The sequence below is a fragment of the Ovis aries genome, chromosome 9, assembly GCF_016772045.2.
Source record: "Ovis aries strain OAR_USU_Benz2616 breed Rambouillet chromosome 9, ARS-UI_Ramb_v3.0, whole genome shotgun sequence".
NCBI classification, from domain to species: Eukaryota; Metazoa; Chordata; class Mammalia; order Artiodactyla; family Bovidae; genus Ovis; species Ovis aries.
In genome coordinates this window covers 29,477,948-29,497,932 of record NC_056062.1, presented here as the reverse complement: position 1 = coordinate 29,497,932, position 19,985 = coordinate 29,477,948, and the positions used below count along the sequence as shown (strand labels likewise).

Sequence of the window (19,985 nt, the reverse complement as noted above, 5' to 3'; positions counted from 1 at the left end):
CTGGAGCGTGCTCAAACTCATGTCCATTGAGTCGGCAATGCCATCCAACCATCTCATCCTCTGTCATCCCCTTCTCCTCCCGCATTCAATCTTTCCCAGCATCAGTGTCTTTTCCAAGGAGTCAGTTCTTCCCATTAGGCAGCCAAAGTATTGGAGCTTCAGCATCAGTCCTTCCAATGAATATTTAGGACTGATTTCCTTTAGGATTGACTGGTTTGATCTCCTTGCAGTCCAAGGGACTGGAGATATGAAGGGAACACTTCATGCAAAGATGGGCACAATAAAGGAAAGAAATGGCATGGACCTAACAGAAGCAGAAGATACTAAGAAGAGGTGGCAGAATATAGAGGAACTATACAAAAAAGATTACAACGACCCAGATAACCATGATAGTGTGATCACTCTCCTAGAGCCAGACATCCTAGAATGCAAAGTCAAGTGGGCCTTAGAAAGCATCAAGACGAACAAAGCTAGTGGAGGTGATGGAATTCCAGTTGAGCTGTTTCAAATCCTAAAAGATGATGCTGTGAAAGTGCTGCACTCAATATGCCAACAAATTTGGAAAACTCGCAGTGGCCACAGGACTGGAAAAGGTCAGTTTTCATTCCAATCCCAAAGAAAGGCAGTGCCAAAGAATTCAAACTACCGCACAGCTGCAGTCATCTCACACACTAGCAAAGTAATGCTCAAAATTCTCCAAGCAAGGCTTCAACAGTTTGTGAACCAAGAACGTCCAGATGTTCAAGCCAGATTTAGAAACGGCAGAGGAATCAGAGATTAAATTGCCGACATCCACTGGCTCATAGAAAAAACAAGAGTTCCAGAAATACATCTACTTCTGCTTTATTGACCACACCAAAGCCTTTGACTGTGTGGATCACAACAAATTGTTGTTAGTGAGTGGTAAATTCAAGTTTTACTTTTTGGAACTTTCTGGAATTTTTGGTTGGAAAATATTTTTGACCCAGTTGATTGAAACTGAACACGCAGAATCAGTGGATACAGAGGGTCAACTGTATGCATTAAGTCTTAGCTAAACAAAATTAATCAAACCACAGTATCTTACTTAAAACATGAAATGAAATCCTTATCCTACATATTTAGGTATAACTGAACTGAGTAGTGGGCAAAGAGAAGACAAGGTGTTTTATACAACAAGAATATAGTGGTCCCACATCCTTGAGGACCTAAGAACACATCACAGAAATTAGTGACATGTTAATTTTCCTCTAAGAACATGTGCTGGCTACAATCTTCACATGACATGCATTATCATTCACAGGTAGAACAGTCACATTTGTGAATCAGATATCCCATCTACAAACTGACATACAGAATCTGCTGGATTGGAAAGAACATCTTCCAAAGGCTTTTAAAAGAAGTATCTTCCTCTCATTTTTCCCCAAACCCATTGAAGCAAACAAAGTATGTCTCATTCATTCATTATTTTTAGGGATTCAATTTTCCATACCGGGATAGGGTATATATTCCCTGATAGCTCAGTTGGTAAAGAATCCACCTGTAATACAGGAGACCCTGGTTCATTTCCCAGGTCAGGAAGAACCCCTGGAGAAGGGAAAGGCTACCCATTCCAGTATTCTTGGGCTTCCCTTGTGGCTCAGTTGATAAAGAATCTGCCTGCAATGCGGGAGACCTGGGTTTGATCACTGGGTTGGGAAGATCCCCTGGAGAAGGGAAAGGCTTCCCACTCTAGTATTCTGGCCTGGAGAATTCTATGGACTGTATAGTCCATGGGGTCTCAAAGAGTCGGACAGAACGGGACAGTGTGACTTTCACTTTCATTAATCAAGCTCTTTGCAAGTGGGCTGGTTATGCCCTTGGAATTTCAAATACGACACTTTAAAATGAAACCATCTTATTCTAAACCATCTATCCAGCTAACTCACGCATATCTTCATAACAATGTAAGTCATCATTACACTTCCTTAACTCTTTTGGAACATGCTTTAAGAATGAAGAACAAAAAGAAACACTCTTCAGCAATCCATCTACAGATCAAGGGCTAGTTTGTTGACAGGTTCATAGAGTCTCCTCATGGAAGAGCCCCTCTCTCCATACCATGTAGGTCTACACTTCTACAAACAAGGCCCCCCTAATAGATGCTAGGGATACAAAGACTAAAGCAGTGTCTTTTTTCTTTTTTTGTCTGTAGAGGAAGGGAAGCAATTTCCTACTTGCAGGGGTTGCTATACCTTTTCTTAAACAGCTAGATAATTAATATTTTTGGCTTGTCAGCTGTACAGTTTCTGTCATAACTACTCACTGAAGTAGGAATGCAGCCCTAGACAGAATGAATGGGCATGGCTGTGTTCCAGTGGAAATATTTACAAGAACAGGTGTCTGGACTTTAGTCAACTCCTGAGAATATGATGAAAGCTATGGGTCTTTTCTCCCTAGAAAACTGCATATACACATGTAAGTTTAAAACATTTCAGAGTTTTCATATGCCACCTGAAAAAACACTATTAGTGGACCCTAGTTAAGAACTTTAGGACCAAACAAATATATAGTCTTCCCTCAAGTCATAGTTCCTCAAATCTTTCCGTATTATTCTAACAACCTTGGTTCCCTGGTCTTTGAGTCCAAATAGACTGAAAACAAAGGATTAGCGGGTAAAAACACACAGAAAGACATAAAAAAATTATTATAATCAGCAAACTGGAAATAGCAAACAGTCATCCTGGTAAGAAATAGGAAAACTAGATAAAGCAGAATTCAAAAATACTATAGGCCATGTTATGTAAGTCTTGTACAAACAGATCCTGATGTTATCTATCTAAATTACAGCCTTTCCAATAATGATCTGAATACAGGGAATTCTTTTAAAGATAGGAATTATCCTCCACAGGAAACATATAAAGAGCCAGCCAACAAGCACAAGAAAAATTATTCAACATTATTAACCATCAAAGGCAGGCAAGTCAGAACCACGAGATATTTCATACCCACTAAAATGGCTAAAATCAAAGAGACAAACTATGACAAGTGTTAGTGAGGATGTAGACAAAGTCAGATCCTCATACAGTGCTGGTGAGAATATAAAATGGTACAGCTGCTATGGACAACAGTTTGGCAGTTCAACATTAAAACAGTTACCATTCAACCCAATAATTCACTTCAAGGCATATACCCAAAAACCAAAACTCTATGTCTATATAAATATCTGTACACCAGTGTTCATATCATTCAAAATAATTCAAAAGGGTAAATAATTCAAATGTTCATCAACTAATGAGTGGATAAACGAAATATTCATATAATGAAATCTTATTTGAGAACAAAATGGAGTGCTAATAGACACTACAATATAGATAAACCTTCAAAACATTGTATCAAGTAAAGGAAGCCAGACACAAAAGGCCACTGTATGATTCTGCTTGTATAAAATGTCCAGAATAGGCAAATAGATAGAAAGTAGATTTAGAAATCTAAATAGAGATAGAAAGTAGATTTAGAAATCTAAATAGAGATAGAAAGTAGATTTAGAAATCTAAATAGAGATAGAAAGTAGATTTGCAGTTCCCAAAGGGCTGGGGAGGGAGGGATAATGGGCATTGGGTTTCTTTTTAGGGTGAAGAAAATGTCTTGAAATTAGATAGCAGCAACACTTGCACAGTACCACTAAATATTCTAAAACCAATGAATTACACTGAAAAATCATGAATTTTATGGTATGTAAATTATATTTCAATGGTTATTTTAAAATAATAAAAAGAAAGGAATCCAATATATTTTAGGAAGATTCTAATTTAAAACACCAAGTCACTCATCTTTAAATCAAGATTAAAACAGCATTTATTTTAATACATTCCTTTAACATCAAGCACAATGTTTCACAAACTTGAGTAACATACAAAGCCTTATAAAGATTTTGAGGATTTCCTATATTAAATTTTTTATGATTATGTACAACCCAAACTAGATATAAATTCATTTAAGTTTTATACAAATAAAACTATGAAAACAACCATCAACAAAAATATTAACAGAATACACTGGAGGTTTCCTGACACAAATTCTATTTGCTGCGTGAATGTAATTCAGATTGCTATGGGTTTCTCTTGAGTTTAGCATGTTACCTATCATGCTTGTTGTGTATCTGGATGACTCAATTCATCCTCTTCTCTTATCTAAAGGGCTCTAAACCTTCATCTGAATAGCATGTATGACATCACATCACATAGCTTTCTCTTAGAAGCAGATGCATCTTTATGTATCAAGATCAGACTGGGTTCTTATCTCATGACCTTGAGATAACTAAAGCAGTACTACTACTGCTGCTGCTGCTGCTGCTGCTGCTAAGTCGCTTCAGTCGTGTCAGACTCTGTGCAGACGGCAGCCCACTGGGCTCCCCCATCCCCAATGTACTTGGTGCCAATTGTAAACATAAATGTAGAGCCTGAAATTGTATGGCTATTCTCTATAAGGCAGCAAGTTAGATGATTTAGAACATTTATTTTTTTCTTCAGATCATGAAAGAAATCTTTAAATTCTCATTGAGAATTTATGGACCCTCTCCTCCCAACTTTAAGAAGACAAATTTTAGAAATAGTGGGGTAACTTAAATTGTGTTTCAATGATTCTAAAAACTGTAACCCCCCCCCATTTTAACATCCCCCAAATTGGGATGTATATTATAACTGATGGTATGTCATAGTTTTAATTTTCAGTGTTTTTTCCTTTCTTACTGTCTCATAAAATAATGTTGTATGTTTCAATTGTTGCTACCTTGGATTCCATGAAATACAGTAGTAGGTATTCCATGAATGTGCTCAGTCATGTCCAACTCTTTGTGACCCCATGGACTGTAGGCCACCAGGCACTTCTGTCCATGGAATTTTCCAGGCAAGAATACTGGAGTGGGTTATCATTTCCTTCTTCAATTCCATGAACAGTAGATGAAGTAAGATGCAGATTTAAATATATATAATAATAGACCAAGCAAATAATTGAAAAATAACAGTAACAAAGAAACAAACTGAAAAGGGCACAACCTCACTTATCTGGAGAATCTGTTACACAATAGAAGAATAAAAAAATTCTACTTGAGAGTAAATAGGCTTACATTTTTTATGAGAAGAATTAACGTAAAAATAATTATTTCATCAAAACAAATTTTATTCTAATTGGCACCTCCCCCCCATTTGTATTAAGCCCACCAAAATGGGGAGAAAAGTGAAGGTTCTGAGCTAATTAAAGTTAGATTTAAATTTTGCCTGGGCCAAGTAAACTCAAGCTCCATAAAGTATATACTTCCTAACTCACTGAAACTAATTCCTTGAGTATTAAAATGGCATTCATGCTATCTACCTCAGGGTTCCTGAGAAATATTTAAATATGTATAAAGCCACCTAGTCCCACTGACCAAATCAAAAACTAAAAATAAAGGAAAAACATGTTCTGTCTCCTTTGTGAAGAGTTTTAGAAGCATACCAACAGAGATATTCATAAATGACTTTGAAATGATGAGAAACTTGACAGCAAGCAATCAGAAATACAAATACTATCTCGAATAAAACCTTTTTACACATGCTTCCCAGGTGGTGCTAGCGGTAAAGAACTTGCCTGCCAATGCAGGAGTTGTGAGAGACCAGGTGTAACCCCTGGGTTGGGAAGATCCCTCGGATCTTGTCTGGAGAATTTTATGGACAGAAGAGCCTGGTGGGCTCCAAATGATCGTAAAGAGTCAGAGGTGACTGAAGCAACTTAGCATGCAAAGCACAGGCTCTGAATCAGAAGCATATATCATAAGCAAGTTACAGTCATAAAGTCTCTTTAGATTACTCTAATACCCAGAACTGATTCTGTATCAATCAACCTTGTCAGCTGCACTCACACACATAATAGATACTGCCTTTGAATAAGAAAGTAACAAACCTAGTACATATTAAATTTTTAACTCAATAATATTCATTTAGTACAATTTCATTTCAAATAAATTTCATTTTATAACTTGAACTCTTGATCAGTTAAGAACACACTTAAAAATTAAATGCAAATCCTAAATTAATACTTTAAAATTATTTTGAATTAACATTCAAGCATCTTGTATTACCTTGTAAAATGTCTGCCATTAGCATGTTTCTCTGTTATCACCGTATTCTTATCCAAACTAGAATCTGAAGAATTCTGTGCATTTTTCCTCAAGGACCTTAAAGTACGTGTCTGGTGGTAGGTTTCAACTTCCTTAACTGAAGACCCATCCTTCAAAAGAAAAAATGTAAAAAGCCATGTAAGTTTTTTCCTTCAATCAAATATTCCAGTTAAACTCCTAAGACTTCTCTCTGATTAAAAAGTTTGTAACAACTGCTTTTGGTACAGTATTATTTTTGCATCTCTACAAGAAACTAAAATAGTTAATATTTAGAATAATCATTTTATGATAAACAAGTATGAATAATGTCTATAAGGTGGCTAATTTCAGATTTATTAATGGTTTATAGTTCTATTTGATAACAAGTAGTCTAGAGTGAAATTTTCTGCCACTGATAAAAAGTTGTACTAGTTCAAAACATTAAGTACTCTTTTTTAAGACTACAGAAATTAGAAAGATACACATACAAACCATGGAACCACTGGTGGCAACTTTAAAATAACTAGACAATCAGAACTTTTGGCTTCAGAAGCAATTTTGGCTTCAATGACATAAAGGAGTCATTACTATCTCACACAGTTTTAGTCAGATAACGTAAAAATGAATTTAAAGACTGTTTAAACATGTTAGTTGTTCAGTTATTAAGTCGTGTCCGACTCTTTATGACCCCCATGGACCGTCCAGGCTCCTCTGTCCATGAGGTTCTCCAGGCAAGAATACTGGAGTGGGCTGCCATTTCCTTCTCCATTAAATATATTAATTTCTTGTAAAAGCCATAGAGCACCAGGTAACTTTGTTTTTGCTCAAGAGAGACTCTAAGTTAGTGGGTTGGCTTTATAAGCTACAGAGGTTCTGTCATAAAGTGTTCAAGATTTCATACATGCCTCTTAGAAATCACATAAAGGATATTTTTACATTAGAAGAGAAGCAAATTTACCTAGCAACTCTATAATCCTAAATTTTACTACTCTAAAAATTTATAATTTTAGAAAAACAGGCATTTATTTTTTTAAACGAAACATCATTCCCCCTATGCGTCTTAGGCTGGCTTTATTTGGTCATTTCATTATGTTTTACTAGGATATTTTGTCATTTAATTTTGTTTCAGGAAGAACATTTGATTGGCTCACAAGTAAGAATATTTATATCATAAGGACCTGTGTAAGAAACTGACATGCTCTTAAAGGCATGAGAGGACAAGTTAAAAATTAAGTTCTTTATAAGATATTAAGTGATACGTCTGAGTTACACACTTTTATCAATGTGCCCGTATTTCAAGATGTCTGAAAAAAGAACACCTATGCATTTAGATAAGTGCATTATTTTTAAAATGAATACCTACATCTTATATGGATGTGGTGTAACATAAGACTCCAAAAAAATATTGTTTAAGGGTATCTATCTTCAGTCTCTCAACTTCCATATGTACTTTTCCTTAAAATGGATCTAAGAAGACACCCTAACACAAGGCATCCTCTAAAATTTACCTTTCTCCCAGTTTCACAAAAGAAAGTCATCTCTCTCACTCATTCTGAATCTTACTACTAAAGGCATTAAAAATCTTCCAAGAGCCAAACACAGAAAAACACTAATGTAGGTGTTAAGAAAATGAATGACTATGCTAGGCAACAAATCCTTTCCTTTGTTAGATGGTTCCAAATCTTTGCTTTTAACAAAATTGAAAGGAGACCTAATCAAGCTAAGAGACCATTAAAAATGTTTGGCAAGTGATTTTCTGCACATAAGCCAGCAAAACTGAGTAGCACTGCAAACAAAACTCCTTTCATTACTATCTATTTATTTATATGAACAATGTTTCTCAGCACTTACCTTTACAAAAACAATGAAACAAGATGCCAAAACACTGTCCTCAACAATAAATAAGATCTATCCACAGATACATAAGCTAACTGGGTGGGTAGGGAGACTTCAACCACATGAAATCCTCATAAAATATTACTTCCTATGTTTAATCATTTTAATAAAAAATATTTTTGGTTGTTTTGATAACTTGAATACTAATAATTATGATAATTCAATGCACAAAAATTTTATTTCTTGGAGCTCTGTCACGGAAAAGTGGAAAAAATCCAAATTTTGTTTTACAAGTATGAAAGGATAATTAACAAATGACTTTCAAGCATGAAAATATATCAAGATAAAATGCTGTTAGTTAAGTGGAAGGGAAATAAAAATTAAAAGAGAAAAGAATCAAGGTAAAATTTCTGGCTGCCAGAAGAGCTTGTTCATGTGTTAACTTTTAATGTTTCAAGACAGGTACCAAATAACTACGATTTTTAGATTCCAGGGGTTACTTATAAAAGTGTGATACAATAGTTTTATTTTTTAATGTCAACTTTAAAAAAATGACAGAAATTATCTCCTTTGTAACTATTTAAACTGATGTAGTGGATGGGGAGGACCTTAGATGGCAGCTTAAAAATGTAAGAGATTATAAAGCTAAAAAAATTAAAAAACTCAGAAGAAAACATAGGGAAAACTTTCATGATATTGGATTTGACAACAATTTCTTAGGACATCAAAAGCACAGATATCAAAAGAAAAAGATAAGTTGGACTTCATCAAAATTAAAAAAACTTTTGTACAAAGGACATTATCAATGCAGTAAAATGGAAACCCCTGGAACTAGAGAATGTATCTGTAAATCATGTATTTGACGACGACAAAGGACTGATACCCACAATATATAAAGAAATTCTATACTGTCACAACAATAGAAAGTTAAAAACAGGCAAGGGACTTGGATGGACATTTCTTCAAAGAATATACACAAATAGCCCATATACACATGAAAAGATGCTGAACGTAACTTGTCATAAGGAAACGGAAATCAAACCCAATGGGGGATCACACCAATTAGGAAGGCTGCTGCTGCTGCTGCTAAGTAGGAAGGCTATTACCAGAAAAAAAAAAGAGACAGAGAGAGAAAGTAAGTGTTGGCAAGAAAGTGAAGAAACTGGAACCCCTGTGTATACTGTGGAAACTAATACGGCAATTCTTCAAAAAAAATTAAACACAGAATTACCACATCATCCAGCAATGCTGCTTTTGGGCATAATACTCAAAAAAAGTGAAAACAGGGGCCTGAAGAGATATCTGAACACTCCGGTCCATAGCAGCATATTCACAATAGCCAAAAGGTGAAAGCAGAGTTCATCAACAAATGAATGGATTAAAACAATATATAGTACACACAATGAAATGTTATATAGTCAAAAATAAAGGAAATTTTAACACAATGAAATAACATGAATGAATATACTATGCTAAGTGAAATAAGCCAGTCACAAAAGAACAAATATTGTAGGTTTCCTCTTATGAGGCTCCTTGCCAGGGGCAAATGGAAAATGGAGAGTTAGAGTATGTGTGTGTGATCTTCTGGCCACTTGGGCAGGATCTCAGTTCTCTGAACCAGGAATTCAACCTGGGCCACTGCAGTGAAAGCGCTAAGTTCAAACCACTGGACCACCAGGGAATTCCAGAGAGGGTTAATATTTAATAAGTACAGAGTTTGTTTTGGAAGATGAAAAATTCTGGAGATTGAGAGTGGTGATGGGTTACTGAATAATGTTAATGTACGTAATGTTACAAAACTATATATTTAAAATGGCTAAAATGATAAATTTTGTTATTTATATTTTATTACAATAAAAAAAAGTAAATGTCACCATATTTCTGGGAATTAAAAAAAAAAAGGTTTCTACAGAAAAAAAGGAGGGGAGTGCTCAATACTGGGAAAAAAGATTCCCTGAGAAACTCAGAAGACTTAACCTTTAAGCAGTCTAAGTAAATCTGTGATTTGCAGAGATTGGCTTAGTTCATTGTCCCTAAGTAAGTACTAAGCATCAAGAAAGGCTCTCAACAGCATGGAGAAAAAAACCAGTGTTTTGAGAATCACCTGTACCTGGGCATACACTAGGGAATTTAAACATATAACTTTCAAAAATGTTCTTTATAAAAGCAATATAAAAATAAAAGTAATGTGTGCCCATTACAAATGGAAAAATTAAGAAATGTACAACTATAAAACTATCACCCTCAATTTCAGTTATCCACAGATAGAAATGGGTTAACCTTTGGATACACAAACCATTCTTTTCTTATGCATACACATTCATACAATTTTAAAATTGAGCTAATATTATTTATGCTTTGTAACTTTTTTCTAGTGATACGATCATTTTCCCAAGTCATGAAGTATTATTCTAAAAATCTTTTTAGATGAATAAATAGTAATCCAGCCATTACATGAATCTATTTAACAAACTGTCTAACAGTTACTTTACAGGGGAAACCTGGCACTCAGCAAGTGCTATAAACCTAGCAGCTACCAATATTATAATCTTTTAACTGTTCTTCAGACTCCCAGATTTGTTGTCTATAATCCATCTTAAACACTATTTTATCAGATCCCTGATCTAAAAGTTGCAACTTCTAAGCCTAAAATCAAGAGCCAGCCCAAAACAAACTGATAAAAACGGGACTATCTATTATTGTCACAAAACAAGTAAACTCTCACAAATGCAGAACAGCCAACTCCAGGGAGTAATATTCACCACTATATGTCAAAATCTATCCATGCTTTGAGATACTTCACTGAGCTGTGCATTTCTCATTATGTTGTGATATGTTTCAAGTTTTAAAAAATCTCCCATGGGTTGTATGTATCAGTGTCAAGTCTGGGTTATCTTTCCAGACTTCTAAATAAACGTACAATGAAAAAAAAAAACCAACCCAGTACCTTCTACATACTACAGTGTGTTTATTTTACCTAATAACATACAGAATAAAATGTACACAAACACAACCTAACCCTACTACCCATCCTTAAATGTCTCTTCAGCATGAAAAACAACCCTAACTTTAATGAATTGAAGAGACTCAGCTCTGTGAAAGCCCAGAAGGACAATGGCTAGCCTGACTCCAAAAGAAAGGGGCATCTAAACTTACAAAGTTTAAGAAAATAAAATCAAAGAAACAGATTTAAAACAACAACAAAATATTTTCTGGGAACCCATACAGGTCAGGGGGAAAAAAATCCTTAAGCCCAGTTGAGTGAGATCATATTTAAAACGTAAAAGCAAAATGTGGTTAACAGGTAACTTTATCTTTAGAAACTGGAGGTCAACCTCCAAGATCAGATGAAGAAAAATACAAGTTAACGAATATGAATAAATCCAACCATCTTCAAAAAGAAATCTACTCCAAGAAATGCTGTCAATAAAAGCATGAATGAGACTAAGAAATATTCAAGTACAATGAGTGGATCAAGGAAGTTTCTGAAATGCATGACTGATGTAAAAAGCAAGCTATAATCAAATCAAATCCACTGAATGTAAAGTCCTGTAATTAGAAAATATTCCAATCACAACGGTATGTTTCATTTTTTTGTATTGGTAAACTTCCTCAGCATGAATATATTACCCTCAAGACCCAATCCCATGCTCACTAAATAACCCTCTAGTTACAATCTATCCTACGGAGGAATACTATGTCTCAAAACGGTGTAATAATCCCTACTGGAAATCCTAGCTGGGAAAAAAATATCTTTTCTACCCTTCGACAACCAGCCGAGTGCTAGCTGCTCGACCACCACATAACCACTGATACAGCAAGACAATCAACAAAATATTTACTGTGCAGCTAATATGTTCTAGGTGCTAGGAGTATATACTGCTGAACAAAAGTTCAAAATCCAAATCCCTATGGAGTTCCATTCTGATTTGGGGAGAGAGAAGAATATTTTAAAAGTAGGAAATTATACAATATTTAGAAGGTGGTAAATGCTAGGGAACATAAAACAGAGCAGAGCAGCCTGACAATGAGCAGTTTGCAATTTTCAGTAGGGTTGTTAGGACAAGGTAGTTAGCAAACACTTCAAACAAGCTACTTCATCCAGGTTCTCCTACACGGGACTTGCAGCGCTACTTCTTCATATAAAGGTGAACTGAGCAAGTTATTTAAAGTCTGTGCTGCAGTCCTCTTACCTGTTAAACAAGGATGCCTATCTTATAGTTATGAGGAGTGAGTTAATATTTGTAAGATTCTTGGTACACATTAAGTACTATGAGTTCTGAGTTGTTGTTGTTGCTTTTAATTTTAAAAAATGTAAAAGGTAAAGGAATATCTGATGTAGATATCCAGGGAAAGAGTATTCCCAACTGAAGGTAGAGCAAGTGCAAAGGCTCTGAGATTCAATGAGCAGCTGGGCCAAAGTGGCTGGAATAGACTGGGTTTTTCAAAAGGAAGAATGGAAGAGGATGTCATCATAAAGGGAAGGGAGCAAGGATGTATAGGGCTGTTTCTCAACTTTTACTTTATTTAGATAGGGATTTTTGAGCAGAGTGATCAACTGTTACAACTTTTAAAAAGATCCCTCTGTAAGCTATACTGAGAACTCAGACTTTCAAGGGAGGAGGGCATTATATGTAAGGGTGGCAAATAGGGAGGCTAGTCAAGAACCTATGTTAATAGCCCATGGGAATTCACTGGTGGTGCAGTGGTTAGGACTCCATGCCAAGGGCCTAGTTTCAATCCCTGGTTCTAAGACGCCACAAGCCAGCCAATGTACCGACAACAACAAAAAATCTATTTTAATAATCCAGGCAAGAGATAACAGCTTGAATCAGCAAGGCAACACTGGAGCAGCTGAGTAGTAGTCAGATTCTGAATATATTTTGAAAGTGAAGCCAACAGAATTTGCTAATAGGAACTGACAGAAGAGTAAAGGATGACTCTAAGGTTTTCAGCCTCAGAAACTTCAAGGAAAAAAAAAGTGCCCATTAAAGTTGACTGAGGTCTTAACAGTTGACAATAACTGAGTCCTATATACCAGCCAAGTGTCCACGTAATCGCCTTACGTGCATGATCACATTTAATTCTCATTATCCATGTGGTGGGTTTCACCCCCTTTCAAAAAGTACAGAAACCTGCTGATATTGGTAAGCTGATGTTCAGAACAGTTTTTTTTTTTAATTAATTTCTTAATTGCTTAAGTATACTTGATTTACAGCACTGTGTTAATTACTGCTACAAAGCAAAGTGACTCAGTTACACATAAACATACACATCCTTTTTTATATTCTTTTCCATTATAGTTTATCACAGGAAGAACCAACAGTTGTTTTAAGTGCCAATATTACTTAACCACTACTCAATACATCATTTCGGTCACAGGAACTGGCACTGTCCTGAAGATAATAAACACTCAGTATTTACTGAAATTAATTAGTTCTTCTGAACAAAGGTTAATAAGTCTTTGCAACCCCATGGACTGTAGTCTACCAGGCTCCTCTGTCCATGCGATTTTCCAGGCAATACTGGAGTGGGTCTCCATTTCCTCCTCCAGAGGATCTTCCTGACCCAGGGATCGAACCCAGGTCTTCCACGTTGTAGGCAGACGCTTTACCGTCTGAGCCACCAGGGGAAGTCTACTCTATACATCATTACGGTCACAGGAACTGGCACTGTCCTGAAGATAATAAACACTCAATATTTACTGAAATTAATTAGTTCTTCTGAATAAAGGTTAATAAGTGACAGAGTTAATTGAAGAAGTGTCCAGCCTCCCTAGATCTCCAACAACTTCAGCCTGTGACTGGGAAACAGATCCTGAAAGTCAGGAAATTAATTGTTTTTTCAATTCAGAATCACAAGAGACTGAATGGGCTCTTTCATTCCCCTCGGTTAAGAAGTAATTCTGATGAGGCCTCGACAAGAGATTCTGACAATTTCATATCCCGATCTCTCCCTTACCTATGTTTTTCACTCTCTCCCACCATACACACCTCCCCTCAGCTTTAGTCTGACTTACCAGTTCTAACCCTATCTCCCGTCCTGTTTTTCCCACCCCCATGCATACCCTTCGCTTCAACAGAACTAGACTACTTTCTGCTGCCTTAACTTTGCTATGTACTGTTGCTTCCTCAATTACTGTAACATTTTGTGAACGCGGTCTCCTCCATCTGTCTCTCTCAGCAGCTGGGGGTGGCGGAGGGAAGGTGGAGGGACTCTCTCCCTCCGACTTAATTAAACCTACCAATCAAACATCCCATCTGTACATCAGACCTAGAAGAACTTCTTTCAAGACGACTATACCGCTCCACCTCCATGGAAACCTACAGACCTTGTTTATAGCTGTTAACATGAAAATAAGGGAAAGGGAACGGGTTGTGGAAGCGGAAGATCCAAGTTCCAACTTTCGATCTACCACTTCCCGAGTCCTTTTTTCTCATCGGTAAGATACGTAACTATCCATTCTCATGGTGCTGTTATGAGGCTTAAGTAAAGAAGACGTAAATGAAACGTCGCCCTCCATCCCTCCACGTTATGCAACCCGGTGTTATTCACGGCGTTAGGATTACCGAACTTCTCTGGATCGTAAACGCCAGGTCAGGGAACCTGAGTCACAATCTTTCTATCCACTCGCGGCTCCTAAGACACTCGTTATGCACACAAGTAAGCGCTCGGTAAACGCGCGTGGCTCGCGATCGCTGCGAACCCGGGGCGGCAGCCTGGGCCATCGGTTCCGGAGGTGTGCGAGGTGGGGGGCGGGGCAAGCCGCTAACCCAGGTGGGGCCCCGAACTGCACTTCGGCTGCGGAGACCTCCGGTTTCCTCTTGAGTCAAACCAGGTTAACACACCCTCTCAACAGTCAGCTCTTCTCTCCACCAGACTCACACCCCTCTTCGGGCTCCGATCCTGAGAAGCCTTCCATTTTACGCGTCCTCGACAAATACTTCTCCCAACCTACACCCCCTCTCCTCTGCCCCACCCCCAGCCAACTGTCACTCGGATCCCACCGTCCGCCCCCATCTCGCAAGGCCCTGCCGGGCAGTGGGCAGCGGGCAGTCCCCCAAGCCCGGCCCCAGGGGCCCGCCCAGGCCGGTACTCACGCCCGCGGCGGCCGCCGTCACGGCGGACTGCTCAGTGGCGCCGGCCGAGCGGAGCCGCCTCCGGCCGATCTGCTCCAAACTCAGGAATTCGCTGGACAGGTCCAGAGAGTCCGTGGCCGAAGCGGCGGGGTGGCTCTGCAGCTCTAGGCTGCTGCGAAGGACCACCATCTTCTCTCCCTTCTCGCCCTGCCGTCCGCGGCGGGAGACGCAGCAGAGTTTGGGAAACAGCCGCTCAGGCGCTTCCGCGCTCCGAATTCTGGCGCCACTAGCGCCGCGCCGCCGGCCGAAGCGCGCGCGCCCGGAATCCCTCCGCCGCCAGTCCCTCCCACGCCGCCACCCTACCACGGCGGGCTCGAAACTTTCCTCTCCGTAGCGCGGAGGGCTTTGGGCCGAATTTGAGCAGAACCCACACCGACGGTATCAGGGACCCGAGGCGACAGTGACAGGAGACTGCTTACTCCTTTTTCTTAGCTAATTCCGGCTCGCTGAGCTCGGCGGAGGGACACTACGGGTAGCGGCGCGACGTCCTGTTTGGAATTTTGGCGCGTGGACGCCGGCGGGGGTGGGGGCGGGAAGGGAGGCTCCCGACCTTTCTGATTGGCTGGCGGGGCCTGGTGGCCCCTCCCCCCCCCCTCCCGACACCAGCCCTCAGCTTCCCGCCACGCGGGATTCAAATAGAAAATACGGAGTCCTTGACTGGGGCGGGAGAATGCACTTGACTTTTGACAGGTTTTGACTTTGCTTCTTAAGGACTCTTACTGATAACCCAAACGAGTTTAAGAGGGAGACAGTTAGAAGCGAGGGTGTAGAGTATTATAGTTAAAGGCATGTTCTATAACCCAGCGCCACCCTTTTCCGCGATCTTGAGCAAAAGATTCGCCCTGCCTGCTCTTAAATCTCCTAATCTGTAAATTAACTCTAATTTTTAACACCTAAGGTTCTAAGATTTTATTATGCCTTACATATAAATGTTTACTACTATTCCAGAAGAAAATAACTTCTCTGAAAATAAAGCAGTTACACGACTACTTTGATAACAGCAGCGTTCCGAATGATCAGAATGTGAGCGGAGTCCTAGCGAAACAGAAACAAAAGCTATTTATTGATTTGGATGTCTGCGTTTCCTTAACTCGACAGGTATTAAATATTAATTGAGCATCTATTACGTGCCAGGCAGTATTCTAAGCACTCGGAATGCAGCTGTGAACAAAAAGCAAAAATGCCCTCGTGGAACTTAAATTCTGATGAAAGAAGGAAGACTAAATACATGATATGTTTGTTACAAGGTAGTAAGTGTTACAGAGAAATGTGAAGTAGGGAAGGTGAAGGGAAGCGTAAGATTTTAAATAACGACTAGAGAGGGCTTCCCTGGTGGCTCAGAGGTTAAAGCGTCTGCCTGCAATGCAGGAGACCTGGGTCCGATCCCTGGGTCCGATCCCCTGGAGAACGAAATGGCAACCCACTCCAGTATTCTTGCCTGGATTGCCTGGAGAATCCCGTGGACAGAGGAGCCTGGTGGGCTACAGTCCACGGGGTCGCAAAGAGTGGGACACGACTGAGTGACTTCACTTTCAGAGAGGGTTTCATGAAGTTTAAGCAGAGATCTAAAGGAAGTTATGTATATCTGGGAGGAGAGAGATGCAAGCAGAAGGGAGCGGGGGACAGCTGGCCAGTGAGATCAAAGAGCAAAATACTGCTAGAAGCAGATCCTGCAAGGCCTCAAAGGTTTTTTGCTTTTTATTACAAGTGAGATGAAAAGACATCACAGGGTTTGAACAGAGGAGTGACCTATTCGGACCTAGAATCCCTTTCCCTGCTGCCTTGAGAATACAATACTGGGGACAAACTTATGTTTAAAAGAATTGTTAATATGAAACTGAGTTTTAACTGGGTGTCCTGTTTTTGTTTTTTGCTAAATCTGGCAATTATAGTTAGGAGGGCACCAGGATTATCCAGGCAACAGATGAAGTGACACAGACCAGAATGAGAGCCCCGGAGGTAATGAGACATGGTCAAATACTAGGCATGTTTGGAAGAAAGAGCCAACTGAATTTGCTCATTAATTGGATTTAGGCATGAGGGAAAGAGAGGAGTAGAAGATTACCCTGTATTTGGTTGCTTGTTTGCTTGAACTAATGGCAAGATGAAGCTGTACTTAGAGAAAGCTATGGCTAAAGCAAGTTTGGAGGGAATATCTGAAATTTCTTTCCATTCACACCTAAGATACGGAAATTATTATTCTGCACTTAAAATTTAACCTTTTAAGAGTTTTTAGAAATGTATGCACTGTGATATATACCACAGCATAATTTATAATGTCAAAAAGCAGTGAACAACTTGAATGTCCCTCAGAGGATCCTTAGGAAGACTGCTGTACAGTCAGTAAGAATTACAATGCAGGACTGCCCTGGTGGTCCAATGGCTGAGACTGTCCTTTGTTAGGGAACTAGATCCCACATGCCACAGCTAAAGATCCTGTATGCCATAACTAAGACTTGGTACAGCCAAATAAATAAACATTTGTTAAAATTATGATGCACCTGTGTTAATTACATGGAAAGTCGTGCATAATGCATTGTAACTTGTTAAGAAAGTACAAAGACTTACATATCATACAATTCCATCTTTGTTTTAAAAAATGGATATGTGTATATACATATATTTGCATTGGAAAAAAAAGAAACTACAACAAAATATTAATGGTTAGTTTCTGAATGGCAATATTATGGTGGTTGTGTAGTTTCTTTGTACTTTTATCAATTTTTCTGATTTTTTTTGCACTAAATATGTATTACTTTTACAACAGGAAAAAAAAAGCTTTCAGATGATTGTTTACCCAATATAAATGAAAGCAAAAAAGAACAATATTTAAATCAGCCTAGTCTGTTCCCTTTTCTTTATGCATTACTGTACCTTGATTGTTGTTAAGAGTTGCTAAGTCGTGTCTGACTCTTGCAACCCCATGGACTGTAGTCTGCCAGGCTCCTTAGTCCAAGGGATTTCCCAAGCAAGAATACTGGAGTAGGGTGCCATTTCCTTCTTTGGGGATCTTTCTGGACCAGGGATCTAACCTGTGTCTCCTGCATTGGCAGATAGGTTCTTTACCACTGAGTCACCAGGGAAGCCCTTATACCTCAATAAGCATTTATAAAAAGAACTTCCACCTCAAAAACATACACATTTATGATTTCGTCTGATACTCCCAAATTGACCTCCACAGAAGTTATAGTTGTCATTTTAGGTTTTAATTTTGTTTTAAATAAGCAATGAAATAAAAATTTCAGAACACCAAGAGACAGAGGCAGCCAAATGGTTTACTCTGTTCAACATTAAGAAATATCACACTTGCTTCAGCCTTTAGTTGATGTAGTGGGTAATCTGTGTACCCCAACAAGATACATCCAAGTCCTAAACTCTGGGATCTGAAAACATGACCTAATTTGAAATAAGGCTTTTGCAGATGTAATTAGGATCTTGAAATGAGATCATCCTGGATATATGGTGGACCCTAAATCCAAGTCTGGTGTCCTAATAGAAAGGAAAGGAAGGTTTGACACACAGACTCATAGAGAAGAAGGTGATGTGAAGATGGAGACAGAAATTGGAGTAATGCCTCTGTAAGCCAAGGAACACCAAGGACTGCCAGCAACCACCAGAAGCTCAGAGAGAAGTACGGAGCATTCTCTAAGAGCCTGAGGACAGAACGAGTGGTGCTGACACCTTGATTTCAGGCTTCTGGGCTCCTGAACTGTGAGAGAATAAATGTGTCCGTGTGTGTGTGTGTGTGTGTGTGTGTGTGTGTGTGTGTGTGTGTGTGTGTGTGTGTGTAAGCTGCGTGATTTGTGGTAATTTGTTACAGCAGCCTTGGGAAACAGAATTGGTCTGGAATTGGTTTTTGTTGTTGCTGAGTGGCTATCTAGTCCAGCTCTTGTGACCCCATAGACTGTAGCCTGCCAGACTCGTGTCCATGGAATTTTCCCAGGCAAGAACACTGGAGTGGGTTGCCACTTCCTACTCCAGGGGATCTTCCCCACCCAAGGATAGAACCGCATCTCTTGCGTTGCAGGTGGATTCCTTGGAACTGGTGTTTAGTAAATCATATTTCTTTCTTTTGCCTAAGTCTTAGCTATGATTGATAGGAATGTCTTTAGGGAAAGAGGGGAGCAGCAGAAACTCAGGTTCTTTCCTCTCCTCCCCTGCCCCGACTTCCTAAAGAGAGTCAGTGTTCTTAGCTCACATGAGCCAGAAAAGAGAGCTGAAGTCAGAGCTAATCATAATTCCATTATCTCATTTGAGATGAGGTCATAGGTGGGACCCTTTCTGTTCTTTAGTAACAGAAAGTAAACATCAGTTTGAAGAGGGATTTCTCTCAATGTTATAAATCTGACCTTACTTAAATTTGATAGCTAATTTCAGTGATTTCCCACAAAAGAGGAGAAAATCGTTAATCACGTGGAGGTGGGGGTGGGTCGCAGTTGACATTGTCCATTTTTCAGCTACTCCAAATTTAAACATTTCTCCTACATGAGAGATTTTCTCTTTGGGTGGGTTTGGGCAAGGCAGGGCCCACCACCTTCGATGGGGATCCCACAGGGATGGATACTTCATTTCCCTGTTGACTTGGCCTCCAGGGCTCAGGCATGTTACCTCATCTCCATTACTAAGCCGCTCCTACCTGAGACATTCATCACATCTTGAAGAAGTGACCCAAAGATGCAGGGACAGAGATTCTTCATCACCACCATTCTTGGATCCTTGGAGCATTTTATCAATTTGAACTGGCTGTGCTTCTCCAAGCCCACCCCACTCTCCTCCCCATTCTTCTAGTAAATTTGATTTCCTGTTTAAGTCAGCCAGAGATGGTTTCTGGGGACTTTCCTGGTAGTCCAGTGGTTAAGACCTTGTGCTTCCAATGCCAGGGGTACAGGTTCAATCCCTGGTCGGGGGACTAAAAT

General features: G+C 39.1%; 1 protein-coding gene across 2 annotated transcripts in view; it reads right to left on the bottom strand.

Annotated features, from left to right (window-relative positions):
• The window catches only part of ATAD2 (ATPase family AAA domain containing 2), a 66,781-nt gene extending 51,493 nt beyond the window's left edge, over window positions 1-15,288 (bottom strand). For both annotated transcript variants that reach the window (XM_027972923.3, XM_027972924.3), the window contains exons 1-2: window positions 15,031-15,288; window positions 6,077-6,225 (exon numbers count right to left, since the gene is read on the bottom strand). In XM_027972923.3, coding sequence (XP_027828724.1) covers window positions 6,077-6,225; window positions 15,031-15,198 — 317 coding nt within the window. In that variant the 5' untranslated portion in view covers window positions 15,199-15,288. The remainder of the gene's footprint in view (window positions 1-6,076; window positions 6,226-15,030) is intronic.
• Window positions 15,289-19,985: the final 4,697 nt, after the last annotated feature.